General features: G+C 36.8%; 1 protein-coding gene across 1 annotated transcript in view; it reads left to right on the top strand.

Annotated features, from left to right (window-relative positions):
* The first annotated feature begins 5,162 nt into the window (after positions 1 to 5,162).
* The window catches only part of LOC127878876 (serine-rich adhesin for platelets-like), a 37,297-nt gene continuing 27,601 nt past the window's right edge, over positions 5,163 to 14,858 (top strand). The window contains exons 1-3 of the mRNA XM_052425402.1: positions 5,163 to 5,195; positions 13,791 to 13,855; positions 14,600 to 14,763. Of these exons, the coding sequence (XP_052281362.1) occupies positions 13,797 to 13,855; positions 14,600 to 14,763 (223 nt within the window). The 5' untranslated portion in view covers positions 5,163 to 5,195; positions 13,791 to 13,796. The remainder of the gene's footprint in view (positions 5,196 to 13,790; positions 13,856 to 14,599; positions 14,764 to 14,858) is intronic.

Genomic DNA, 14,858 nt, shown 5'->3' with positions numbered 1-14,858 from the left:
CAACTGCTGCTCCTACCACTACAACTGCAGCTCCTACCACTACAACTGCTGCTCCTACCACTACAACTGCTGCTCCTACCACTACAACTGCAGAAGTTACAACTACAATTGCAGACGCTACTACTACAACTGCAGCAGCAACTACTACAACTGCAGAAGCTACTTCTACAACAGCAGAAGCTACTACTACAACTGCAGAAGCAACTACTACAACGGCAGCAGCTACCACTACAACTGCAGAAGCTACCACTACAACTGCAGAAGCTACAACTACAACTGCAGAAGCTACAACTACATCTGCAGAAGCTTCTACTACAACTGCAGCAGCAACAACTACAACTGCAGAAGCTGCCACTACAATTGCAGCTCCTACCACTACAACTGCTGCTCCTACCACTACAACTGCTGCTCCTACCACTACAACAGCTGCACCTACAACTACAACTGCTGCACCTACCACTACAACTGCTGCTCCTACCACTACAACTGCAGCTCCTACCACTACAACTGCTGCTCCTACCACTACAACTGCTGCTCCTACCACTACAACTGCAGAAGTTACAACTACAATTGCAGACGCTACTACTACAACTGCAGCAGCTACTACTACAACTGCAGAAGCTACTTCTACAACAGCAGAAGCTACTACTACAACTGCAGAAGCAACTACTACAACTGCTGCTCCTACCACTACAACTGCTGCTCCTACCACTACAACAGCTGCACCTACAACTACAACTGCTGCACCTACCACTACAACTGCTGCTCCTACCACTACAACTGCAGCTCCTACCACTACAACTGCTGCTCCTACCACTACAACTGCAGCAGCTACTACTACAACTGCAGAAGCTACTTCTACAACAGCAGAAGCTACTACTACAACTGCAGAAGCAACTACTACAACGGCAGCAGCTACCACTACAACTGCTGCTCCTACCACTACAACAGCTGCACCTACAACTACAACTGCTGCACCTACCACTACAACTGCTGCTCCTACCACTACAACTGCAGCTCCTACCACTACAACTGCTGCTCCTACCACTACAACTGCTGCTCCTACCACTACAACTGCAGAAGTTACAACTACAATTGCAGACGCTACTACTACAACTGCAGCAGCTACTACTACAACTGCAGAAGCTACTTCTACAACAGCAGAAGCTACTACTACAACTGCAGAAGCAACTACTACAACGGCAGCAGCTACCACTACAACTGCAGAAGCTACCACTACAACTGCAGAAGCTACAACTACAACTGCAGAAGCTACAACTACATCTGCAGAAGCTTCTACTACAACTGCAGCAGCAACAACTACAACTGCAGAAGCTGCCACTACAATTGCAGCTCCTACCACTACAACTGCTGCTCCTACCACTACAACTGCTGCTCCTACCACTACAACAGCTGCACCTACAACTACAACTGCTGCACCTACCACTACAACTGCTGCTCCTACCACTACAACTGCAGCTCCTACCACTACAACTGCTGCTCCTACCACTACAACTGCTGCTCCTACCACTACAACTGCAGAAGTTACAACTACAATTGCAGACGCTACTACTACAACTGCAGCAGCTACTACTACAACTGCAGAAGCTACTTCTACAACAGCAGAAGCTACTACTACAACTGCAGAAGCAACTACTACAACTGCTGCTCCTACCACTACAACTGCTGCTCCTACCACTACAACAGCTGCACCTACAACTACAACTGCTGCACCTACCACTACAACTGCTGCTCCTACCACTACAACTGCAGCTCCTACCACTACAACTGCTGCTCCTACCACTACAACTGCTGCTCCTACCACTACAACTGCAGAAGTTACAACTACAATTGCAGACGCTACTACTACAACTGCAGCAGCTACTACTACAACTGCAGAAGCTACTTCTACAACAGCAGAAGCTACTACTACAACTGCAGAAGCAACTACTACAACTGCTGCTCCTACCACTACAACTGCTGCTCCTACCACTACAACAGCTGCACCTACAACTACAACTGCTGCACCTACCACTACAACTGCTGCTCCTACCACTACAACTGCAGCTCCTACCACTACAACTGCTGCTCCTACCACTACAACTGCAGCAGCTACTACTACAACTGCAGAAGCTACTTCTACAACAGCAGAAGCTACTACTACAACTGCAGAAGCAACTACTACAACGGCAGCAGCTACCACTACAACTGCTGCTCCTACCACTACAACAGCTGCACCTACAACTACAACTGCTGCACCTACCACTACAACTGCTGCTCCTACCACTACAACTGCAGCTCCTACCACTACAACTGCTGCTCCTACCACTACAACTGCTGCTCCTACCACTACAACTGCAGAAGTTACAACTACAATTGCAGACGCTACTACTACAACTGCAGCAGCTACTACTACAACTGCAGAAGCTACTTCTACAACAGCAGAAGCTACTACTACAACTGCAGAAGCAACTACTACAACGGCAGCAGCTACCACTACAACTGCAGAAGCTACCACTACAACTGCAGAAGCTACTACTACAACTGCAGAAGCCACTACTACAACTGCGGACGCCACTACTACAACTGCAGAAGCCACTACTACAACTGCAGAAGCCACTACTACAACTGCAGAAGCTACCACTACAACTGCAGAAGCTACTACTACAACTGCAGAAGCCACTACTACAACTGCGGACGCCACTACTACAACTGCAGAAGCCACTACTACAACTGCAGAAGCCACTACTACAACTGCAGAAGCTACAACTACAACTGCAGAAGCTACTTCTACAGCTGAAGCTCTTACCACTACAACTGCAGAAGGTACCACTACAACTGGAGAATCTACAACTAAAAGTTCAGAACTTACCACTACAACAGCAGCTCCTACTACTACAACTGCAGAAGCCACTACTACAACTGCAGAAGCCACTACTACAACTGCAGAAGCTACCACTACAACTGCAGAAGCTACTACTACAACTGCAGAAGCCACTACTACAACTGCGGACGCCACTACTACAACTGCAGAAGCCACTACTACAACTGCAGAAGCCACTACTACAACTGCAGAAGCTACAACTACAACTGCAGACGCTACTACTACCACTGCGGAAGCTACCACTTCAACTGCAGAAGCCACTACTACAACTGCCGAAGCTACCACTACAACTGCAGAAGCTACGACTACAACTGCAGAAGCCACTACTACAACTGCAGAAGCTACCACTACAATTGGAGAAGTGTCAACAAAAACTGCAGAAGCTACTACTACAACTGCAGCTTCTACCACTATAATTGCAGTTCAGTGCTGCGTAATATGTGCAGCTCCTACCACTACAACTGCAGAAGTTACAACTACAACTGCAGAAGCTACTACTACAACTGCAGAAGCTACTACTACAGCTTCAGCTCCTACCACTACAATTGCAGTTCAGTGCTGCGAAATATGTGCAGCTCCTACCACTACAACAGCAGAAGTTACAACTACAACTTCAGAAGCTACTACTACAACTGCAGAAGCTTCTATTACAATTGCAGTTCCAACAACTACAACTACAATTCAGTGCTGCGTAATGTGTGCAGCTCCTACCACTACAACTGCAGAAGTGACAACTACAACTGCAGAAGCAACTACTACAACTTCAGAATCTACTACTTCAACTGCAGCTCCTACCACTACAACTGCAGTTCAGTGCTGCGAAATATGTTCAGCTCCTACCACTACAACTGCAGAAGTTACAACTACAACTGCAGAAGCTACTTCTACAGCTGAAGCTCTTACCACTACAACTGCAGAAGGTACCACTACAACTGGAGAATCTACAACTAAAAGTTCAGAACTTACCACTACAACAGCAGCTCCTACTACTACAACTGCAGAAGCCACTACTACAACTGCAGAAGCCACTACTACAACTGCAGAAGCTACCACTACAACTGCAGAAGCTACTACTACAACTGCAGAAGCCACTACTACAACTGCGGACGCCACTACTACAACTGCAGAAGCCACTACTACAACTGCAGAAGCCACTACTACAACTGCAGAAGCTACAACTACAACTGCAGACGCTACTACTACCACTGCGGAAGCTACCACTTCAACTGCAGAAGCCACTACTACAACTGCCGAAGCTACCACTACAACTGCAGAAGCTACGACTACAACTGCAGAAGCCACTACTACAACTGCAGAAGCTACCACTACAATTGGAGAAGTGTCAACAAAAACTGCAGAAGCTACTACTACAACTGCAGCTTCTACCACTATAATTGCAGTTCAGTGCTGCGTAATATGTGCAGCTCCTACCACTACAACTGCAGAAGTTACAACTACAACTGCAGAAGCTACTACTACAACTGCAGAAGCTACTACTACAGCTTCAGCTCCTACCACTACAATTACAGTTCAGTGCTGCGAAATATGTGCAGCTCCTACCACTACAACAGCAGAAGTTACAACTACAACTTCAGAAGCTACTACTACAACTGCAGAAGCTACCACTACAACTGCAGTTTTAACCACTACAACTGCAATTCAGTGCTGCGTTATGTGCGCAGCTCCTACCACTACAACTGCAGAAGTGACAACTACAGCTGCAGAAGCAACTACTACAACTTCAGAATCTACTACTACAACTGCAGCTCCTACACCTACAACTGCAGTTCAGTGCTGCGAAATATGTGCAGCTCCTACCACTACAACTGCAGAAGTTACAACCACAACTGCAGAAGCTACTTCTACAGCTGAAGCTCCTACCACTACAACTGCAGAAGGTACCACTACAACTGAAGAATCTACAACTAAAAGTTCAGAACTTACCACTACAACAGCAGCTCCTACTACTACAACTGCAGAAGCCACTATTACAACTGCAGAAGCCACTACTACAACTGCAGAAGCTACCACTACAACTGCAGAAGCTACTACTACAACTGCAGAAGCCACTAATACAACTGCGGACGCCACTACTACCACTGCAGAAGTCACTACTTCAACTGCAGAAACTTCTATTACAACTTCAGATCCTACCACTTCATCTACTGCTCCAACCACTACAACTGCGATCAACATTACATCGCTGACCATCACGGTTATTCTTAGATTTGATATTAATGGTTCTACGGTGGATTTCAATAACGTCTCTTCAGAATCCTATGTTGACCTTAAACTTGCTTTGCAATTAGAGGTTAGTATAAAGTTTCACACTTATTTTCTATACACCTGTTGTTGCATTTATCTTGTTTTCTTAAGCGAATATATTATTCTTGAACATTTGCTTATACAGCTGTAGGTATAGCCGCATCAAAAAAATTGAACTTAATTCGATTTTTTAAAAATTCTTATTAACACTGACTAAAATGATTCATAATTATTTACTGTAAAAATCATCACATATTTTTCAATACAACTGTGTTTGAAAAATTCGTGTATTGTCATTGCAGGTATATATACTAGTAATATCATATATATTGTTCAGGGAAACAATTTTATATTGTGGCGACATTTTATAGTGCCTGAAACCGTCCTATTTGATAAAAACATTTACCTATGGCATGCACTGAATTGCAATTCTAACGCGACAAACACCTACTTGTATTACTATGATCACTTTTCGTGGGAACATAATCCTGCCTATGCCAACATTATTACGTTGGGTATCTATGTTTTCAATGATACTTCATTTTGATATGAAAATTAACGTTCTTATCAAAATAACATTAAAAATCGCATAGTGCTTAATTTTACGAACATTTGATTTAATGCACGAAACCCATCTACGTGTCAATCATCTCGACACGTGTCCCATATAGATATTTAGATGTTTTTAATTCCAGATTATATGCAGAAAGAGCTAAAATACATATAAGCACGCAGCATCAAACCTTTCAAAATCGGGATTTTTTATCAGGCTATAATTGAGTAATGGAGGGATATACTTTCAAGCTTTCTTAAGAAACGCAATTATTTCAAACTTTAAATGGGTAAATGAATGTTATACTACACTAAGGGTTAAAAAAAAATAAAAAAATGTATTGTTATAAATTATGTGAACTATTAACACATTTATGCTTGCAACACGAATATAAGGTAACATTGATATATAGCTTTCATCATTTGATCATAGCCAGTGCGTATATTACCAGTTTAAAATCCAAACTTGTAAATGTAAATGTAGGTGTCGAATATCTGATTAATATATACCATACAGTCGGGTTAATTTTTTATCTAAATGCTGGAACATATTGAGAGTTCGTCTAAAACACATATCTGCTGTGTACAAAAGTACGGTCCCTGGAAGAATATGTTTACATTTTAGTCCAGGGAGTATGTTCCATATTCTTGTAAAGGAGTTAGAAAATTTCAATTTTAGTGAAAATTGGTATACTGAAATGAGCGGATAAAGGATTCTCTCTTCAAGTATCACCTTCTCTTGATATTATTATTATAAGAACATGATACCAATAGCTTGATAAGTACATTTTGATAAACTATGTCTTTAATGGGTTTAAAGGGCTATGACCTTAGCAATCATGATTCAAGGTAAATGCTATTTCAAGGTAAAATCTGCAAAACTACCTAAAAATGGTAATGCACCTCATATAATTATTCAATGATAAAGACATCATACCGTATGTTCATTAAAAGCTAGCTGATTTTCTAAGATGGTTTGCAGACGTGTACTAGTCCAAACATGTAACCGTATTGTACACACGCTGTCAAGAAAAATACTATTATGTGTAAGGTATATATGTCATTATTAGTTCTTTCCTCTTCTCATTCGGCATTAAACCATCTTTTATTAATATTTTAAGCGAAATTTTTCTGTCCCGGAGACCTATGTTTCCGTTTAAATAAAGGGAAAATACTTCATCAAAAATATCGCAAAATGCTTTATGCAAAGATCAATATCAATTTCCCTGCAACAATTACTACACCATCCGCCCACACATTCATGTTATCAATAAATATTTCTGAGTTAAATATTTCAGTATAAGACGTTTTAGGTTCACTGTTCCAAGCAAATGTATACGTTTGATGCATTCGACTAGTATGTGTTTCGCCATGTGTATGTTTTCCATTAACAGAAAAATTTAAATAAAATAAACAATAATCAGATAAAATATTTGGTTCATGCACACACACTGTATCAATATAAATATATTGAAATATATTTTGCGAAGCTTATACATTGTGAACCACACTCAAACCAGTTCTACCAATAGAGGTATATTTACCATCAAAATTCCCATATATTCTCCTGTTCAAAATAGGCAATCCTGTTTGTTTACACAGATCAAACAAATACACTCCGTTACTTTTTAAACGCCCATTGTCTAGAGAACAGCTTACCTTACATTTATAAAAATACAATCCTCAGGTAGAAAATCAATATTTTTAGAGGTGTCATTTCGAAACAAATCTGGCAAATTGGATGTGTGCGCATTCCTATTATATATATCATATTGTCACAGACAATTAAATTAAAACCGCTATATTGTTTGGATTTAAGATCAGAAGTAAGCTCTAATCATCGGTCAAATGTGTGACAAGCAAGTAAAGCTTGTTAAGAACTTCCCTACGGAACAGCATAACAATATATATATATATATATATATATATATATATATATATATATATATATATATATATATATATATATATATATATATATATATACATATATATATATATATATATATATATATATATATATATATATATATATATATATATATATATTATATATATATATATATATATATAAATCATCGTTTAGACTAACCTTTGACGCCCCAAGTTTAACGCAAATAATATCATCGGGTGACTGAAAAACTAAAGCATTTTGACTAGCATATGTATTTTGTATATATGCAATAATACCACCTGACGCTCATTTTGTAGTTTTCAAGTTTTTAGTTCTGTTAAGCTCGTAATGCTTAAATCCCTGAACATAAGGTTCGTTAACCCATGCGCCCATGTCAACAAAATAACAGAACAGAACAGACAGTTTATTAAGATTTATACAAATGTACATCTAAATACATGAAAAACAAAACAAATATTGTCATGTGTCTATATATAACAACGTATGAGTTATAACAAAATGTAATCTAACAATTTGAGACAAAGTTTAATTAACAAAGTAGTACGACTTTATATTACCATAGTATAATATCTATCATTTCACTTGCAGTAAGGACATACTTAGTTTTCGTTGACAATTTTATTGGTGATAGAATATCTAACGATAGTAAGCATTCTTCATATATTTGCACAAAATTATAATTTCAATTTTACAACTTGAGTTCAATAAAGTATGGAACTTAAAAACTGATGGATTCACATAGTAAACAGTTTTTATATATTTTTGTCTAATTTGACGGAAACATGGACATTTATAATAAGTAATGAATGACAGATGAACCGTTAATTGAATAGAATTATTGTTTACATCTATCACATATTCTTCCATTGACACTACGTAAAGTGGTTGATTTACATAAACCGAACAATTTAATGCATGATTATTGTGTATAGCATCAATAGAGGTTCTAATAGAGGAGTGATCTGGTATACAGTCAATATCGTCAAGTACAGTGTTAATTAAGTCATATACAATAAAATCAAATTTATTACTGGTTCTGCTATTCAGGTCTCCTGTAACATCATGTAAAATTCGTTAAATATTGGTGTAAATTGATTAGTATGAAAGATGATCGATATCCTAGAAATTGTTATATTATGTTAAAGCGACATGACGAAATCGGAAGAACTAATTGGGTGACATCTGTAAAACATATTTTGTACCGATATGGATTTGGTTATGTTTGGATTAGTCAAGAGATAGGAAACGTGGCATTATTCTTAATGTCATTTAAACAAAGATTGATTGATTGTAATTCACAGAACTGGATTGAAACTATAGGAAATTCATCAAGATGTGATACTTACAAACAATTCAAAGCTATGCTAAACCCAGAAAAAATATTTGTTTATCGACATACCATTTTATGTTCGAAAGTCAGTTGCTAGATTCCGTTGTTCAAGCCATAAATTAGCAATTGAAACTGGTCGGCATTTAGGAATTTCAAGAGAACACCGAATATGTACATATTGTTCCGTCTATTTTAATAATGTATTTTTTAAATGTCCCAGATTCAACAAAGAAAGGCAAATGTTTATCTTTTCATGGTACAATTTTGAACAAAATTTCCTAAATTTTTGCAATCTTATGCAAATTTCTGATGAAAGTAAATTAAAAAGCATAGCCTTTTTTTATAACTGAAATAATGAAAAAGAAAGATGTAGAACAAAATTGATGTTCAAACTTGATGTAATCACAACTCAAAAATAATAATATGTTGTTACTAATATATGCTGTATTTTGGGCCGGTGGCCTTTATTTACGATATAAAATTTTTGTCTTGTCTTTTGTCTTGTCTTGTAATAAAGACACTACCAAGTCCAGAATAATATGAAACATCATTTTCTAAAATAACAAGAAGATCCACGTTTGTGGTATTATAAACTGGCAAATCTTCTCCCCATACATAGCTTCCACATATATACATATCACTAGCAGTATTAAAACAATCATGCTTAAGTTTCGACCAAATAATATAGTGTCATTATGGTTGCGTAATATTTCGATTCCATCTTTAAAATTAATAACAAAATAACATCATGAAAAATAAGAATACTGACACGTTCATGTGATTGAAGTGTGTTCAATCTGCGCGAAGAAAGTCCCTGCATTTTCGCACATCGCAATTTGGCCCTCTCCACGCGTTCACAAATTGTTGAATAACACATGTAGCTCTGTGTTTTGTTGCAGCCGGCAATCCTGATTGTCTATTTTGAAAACATTCACGGCTTTTGCTACCTTGAAGATTGTACGGCTTTGCAGACTGCGAAAGTTTTTCGGCCCCTTGTCAGTGTACATGGATCGAGGCATTACGTTAGTGAGCTGTTTTGCCAAATTGTTTACAGTCGTAATAAACGAACGGCTTAATAAGTGGGCTATTAGAAACGATACGCTCACAGACGCCCAGTTCGGTTTCAAAACTAACTATAGCACTGTGGATGCTATTTTCCTACTAAAGGCTTTTATAGATAAACAACTTAGTACTAAAAAGAAACTGTACCGTTGTTATATTGACCTTATGAAATGTTATGATTCAATATATCGAAACGGACTATGGTACAAGCTTATTAAGAGCGGAATAAACGGTAAATTGTTAAAAAAGCTTCGGTTTATGTATGATGAAGTGAAATCATGTGTTAGACATATGGGGACTTGGTCGGATTTCTTTAATTGCGAGGTTGGATTATTGCAAGGGGAGACAATCTCACAAATACTATTTTCTCTTTTCGCTAACGACATTGAACTCTTTTTTAGTAATAACAATGAAAACATGATCACGTTAGACCAGCTATCTATTTATTTGTTATTGTTTGCAGATGATGCGGTATTTTTTTTCGAAACACAAAAAGGATTGCAAACATCTTTAGATAATCTATACGAATATTGTGAACGATGGAAGTTGAAAGTCAATGTAGAAAAAACAAAAGTAGTCATATATAAAAAGGGAGGAAATAATTCAATGAATGAGCCAATTTTCTATAACAATGAGCAAATAGACATGGTTCAATCATTTAACTATCTCGGCATTGTACTATCAAGTGGTGGGTCATTTATACAAACTACTCAAACTTTATCCGATAAAGGCTTAAAGGCTATGGGGTCGCTTTTTGCAATCACCAAAGACATGCATGTTCCTGTTAAAATAATGTTAAATTTGTTCGATTCTTATGTTACTTCAATACTGTGTTATGCGTGTGAGGTTTGGGGGTTTGTAAATGCTGATGATATTGAAAGAGTTCATAGAAGTTTTTTGAAACGAATACTTGGTGTCAAAATGAGTACCCCTAATTCAGCTGTGTACGGGGAACTAGGGCGATACCCATTATATATAAATCGCTATGTACGAATTATAAAATATTTTATAAAATTGTATACTGTTAAACAAACTAATTGTATATTATATAGTATGTTATGTTATATGAGAAATGGTGCTGAAAATATAATACGATGTAACAATTTGATTACCAAAGTACGGGACTTGCTACAAAACACTGGTTTTGTAGATGTTTGGATGTATCCAGAATCAGTTAATGCAAGTGTATTTATTCCGTTATTAAAAAAAGACTTATTTATATTTACATAGGTTTGTGGCTAAATGATTTAAATGTTAAAAGTTCATTAACTCTATACAAAGAATTGAAACATCGATTTGAACTATCTGATTACCTCAACATAATCAAAACTTAAATTGAAGAAAATACATAGCAAAATTAAGACTTTCGTCCCACATGTTAAAAATTGAATCTAGGAGACATATAAATATTCCTAAAAACGAACGCAAATGTATTATATGTAACTCAGGTGATATTGAAGACGAATACCATTTTGTAATTGTATGTCTTCTTTATACCGATATAAGAAAAATGTATATTGACAAATTCTATTATAACCGACCTAGTATGCATAAATTTATTCTTTTGTTAACAAACACTAAAACCAAAGTCCTACATAAACTCGCAATATTTTGTAAAAATGCTTTAAAAATGAGAACTGATAAATTGAATGCAAACGTTGAGTGATATGATGGCCTAAGTGCATTTTTAACACCTTTTTATGTACTGTTTTGGTCACTTTCTCATTACTATGCATGTGCTTATTGCTAATATATTGTCAGTTATGTATATGTAACGATGAACTGGAAATGTTCAAGTTATATGGATAAACTTTCTGTTCTGTTCTGATCACGTGGACGTACCCGTGCAGGTGTTTTCGCGATATGCATTTTTGCTGTTCATTATCCGTTATCAGAGGAGCCGAGATTAAAAGTTTACTTACTTCATCTGTAAAATGTCCAAAGTGTTGCGATGGCAGATAGTAGATCATCGAGGGGGCTTTTGCGTTACGTCTGGTGTACTCAGCCCGGAATTTTGCGAGAGAGTTTCATCTATTACCCGAGCAACTTGCAGTTCCATCGCTTCGACGTGCGGTTGTGGTTGCGGGTAGATGCCTTCTCTCCTCATGTGTACAGGTTTTGCGTGTTTTTGTGTCAACATGAATGTGACCGCAACGTTGTAACCGTTGAATCGTCAGTTAAAGTCTTGAGCCAACGCTACAACAAAACTTCAGTAGTTTACCAACTCCAATAATGTTAACTTTTGTCAACCTGTTTTTCCCGATATAGTTTCCCCATTCTGGCATTTTATCCTGTATAACATTTCCGTCTTGTACAGTATTACTTTTGCTGGATACACGATATGAACTTTTGACCTTGGATTTTGTTGTTATAGAGTATTGTACTTTGGCCACAATCGGCATCAGGCTTCTTGAATTTCACGTGGAAATCATAATCAATTGAAAAGCAAATGTTGCGCAATTGACACACATTGATTCTAATCAGTTCAAAAATAACGTTATTCCGAAAGATTACGATAATTGTTCGGTTTTTGTTTGAATTGTTCATATTTCAATGTCCGAGTCGGTGAGCTCTAGTTATGTATATCTGTCGCGAGTCAATATCTAGGTTGTTCTTCAATTAGTCGACGATAAGCTAATTGCAATTTTCACCATAATTGTCAATACAACCACGAAATATAAGATTATTTCGTCTCGATCTTGCTCCAATATCAATTGAATTATAAGCCAGAGTTTAAAAAAAAAATCCGAATGAGAAGTTGTTGTTGATACAACCTGATCGTTTTTTCATTCTCGACCATCATTGAATTTTGAAAACTAAGTATGTTTTGATTACCATTAACTTGATCGCCCCGAATAAATCGTAGCTCATCAAACATATGACGCAGTGTTTCAACTAAAGAACTGCGCATAAAGGCTGCCTGGTTATATTTTGGTTTCTCACCCCATATGTCCGCTCGTTTTACCACTCAGCCATGGTGATCAACCTGCTCTGCACGGGCACAACAAAAATCGCGAAAATCCATGTATCGACACCATTTAATCCGATTTCAAGAACAGAATACAAACTTTCCTGTATCCATAGTGTATGTTGATGCAAATTTAAAGATTCTAAGTCACACACGTATCAAATATTATTTTTTACCAGCATTGTTTCCAACGTTAACACTGCATCATATGACCGGATATCATATTAATAAATAACAGTATGTTTGAAATCAATGGAGCATTGTCGCTTAAATGTCATTATCCGTTAAGCACATTATTTTCAAGAATCTTGGATACCGTTGGAAGAGCCAGAATTTCCACATGATTAAGCGATTCATACTTCATTAAAACAAATATCAAATTTAGAAAAGTTCATTATTTACAACACCTAAAATATTTTAATATTTTATACAACTGTGCGCTTTCTTCAATTAAATAAGCTAGACTATTACAAGTCGAAGTCATACACATGTAAATTTAAGAAAATCTTTTGGCTAATGTGGTCATTTGAATGAAAGTTCATGACATCTATATATTCTATAATGCGACATTAATATTCATAATCCAAAGGGATTAAGTGTTTGAAGAGAACATTATAGTAAATGTCAAGGTAAATAAAAGTACATGTCATTCCAATGTCACTGTATGATAAATGCAAAAGTATAGCACCTCTACAAGAACATAATAATTGTAAAAGATTGCATACTTATAATGAAATAAGATTAAACCGGTCTTCGTGATTTTATTACATGGGAAATCTTTACGCAAACGACGCTTTAATTCTGTTTATTTCAGCTGCAGATGTATTACAACACAACTATGGGACAGCAAGTACTAACACTTATAGTAACAAGTATAAGGTACGATTTGTTTTATCTTATAAATATCAGTTACCATGTCGATGAGTTGTGAGAAATTAAAAAAGGACCATTGCAGTTTACATAAAGAAGTTTTAATGATAGCGTATACGAATTAAATGTCGAAATTGTATGCTCTCAACCTTAAACAAACTTACGAGCATTAATGAGGAACATAATACAACATATATTAACAATCTTTACATGATACGTTGAATAAAATATTGTATATTTTAATGAAATTCATAACGAATAAGTAAACGCCGATTCCAACACGTTGACTCGAATTTTTGAAGAACCCAAATCGTTTCGATATGTAAATCTGCACAGATGAATTTTTTTCTCTCCAAAAGTGTTCAGGTGTCGTGCCCATAAGTACATATGTAAACGAGATTCTGAAATAGTCCACCATTAAAACCATAGTCTCCTTTACATTATAATAATTATGAAGTTAATATACTGCAACTAAATAAGACTTCTTTGATTATAATTTTTACGATGATAATGGCGACAATAACGACAATAGGTATAATGATGATGAAAAAGAAGATTTTGATTATAATGATGATTACAACTATGACGATGATGCTCTTATGATAATGTTGATAATAATAATGTTGGTGATTATGATGGTAGTGATGATGATGATGATGATGATGTTGAGGATAATGATTTAATTATGAACATGGTTAATGTATTATTAAAATGGTGATGATGCTAATTCTTGGTTCCTCTGTGCATTGCCAGCCAAGGCAGCGTGATCGTTGAGTTCGAGGTGGTGATTCCAGACAACCAGGAGGCCAGAATGGCATTTACGGAGGCCATCATCGCCCTTGTCAGCGGTAATACGACCATTCGAGTCCTCAACATGCCAGTATCAGCAACCGAAGTTCAGATAAATAATGCATCAGGTATGGGATGTTGTTGTTTTCGAGAATGGATTTTTTGTCGTTCTTTTCATTCGTACTTACGATTTTTTTACACCGTCGTTTTATATTATCAAAAC

Source organism: Dreissena polymorpha, chromosome 4 (genome assembly GCF_020536995.1).
Source record: "Dreissena polymorpha isolate Duluth1 chromosome 4, UMN_Dpol_1.0, whole genome shotgun sequence".
Classification (NCBI taxonomy): Eukaryota; Metazoa; Mollusca; class Bivalvia; order Myida; family Dreissenidae; genus Dreissena; species Dreissena polymorpha.
Note: the sequence above shows the minus strand (reverse complement) of the source record. Positions and strands in the feature narration are given on the sequence as shown.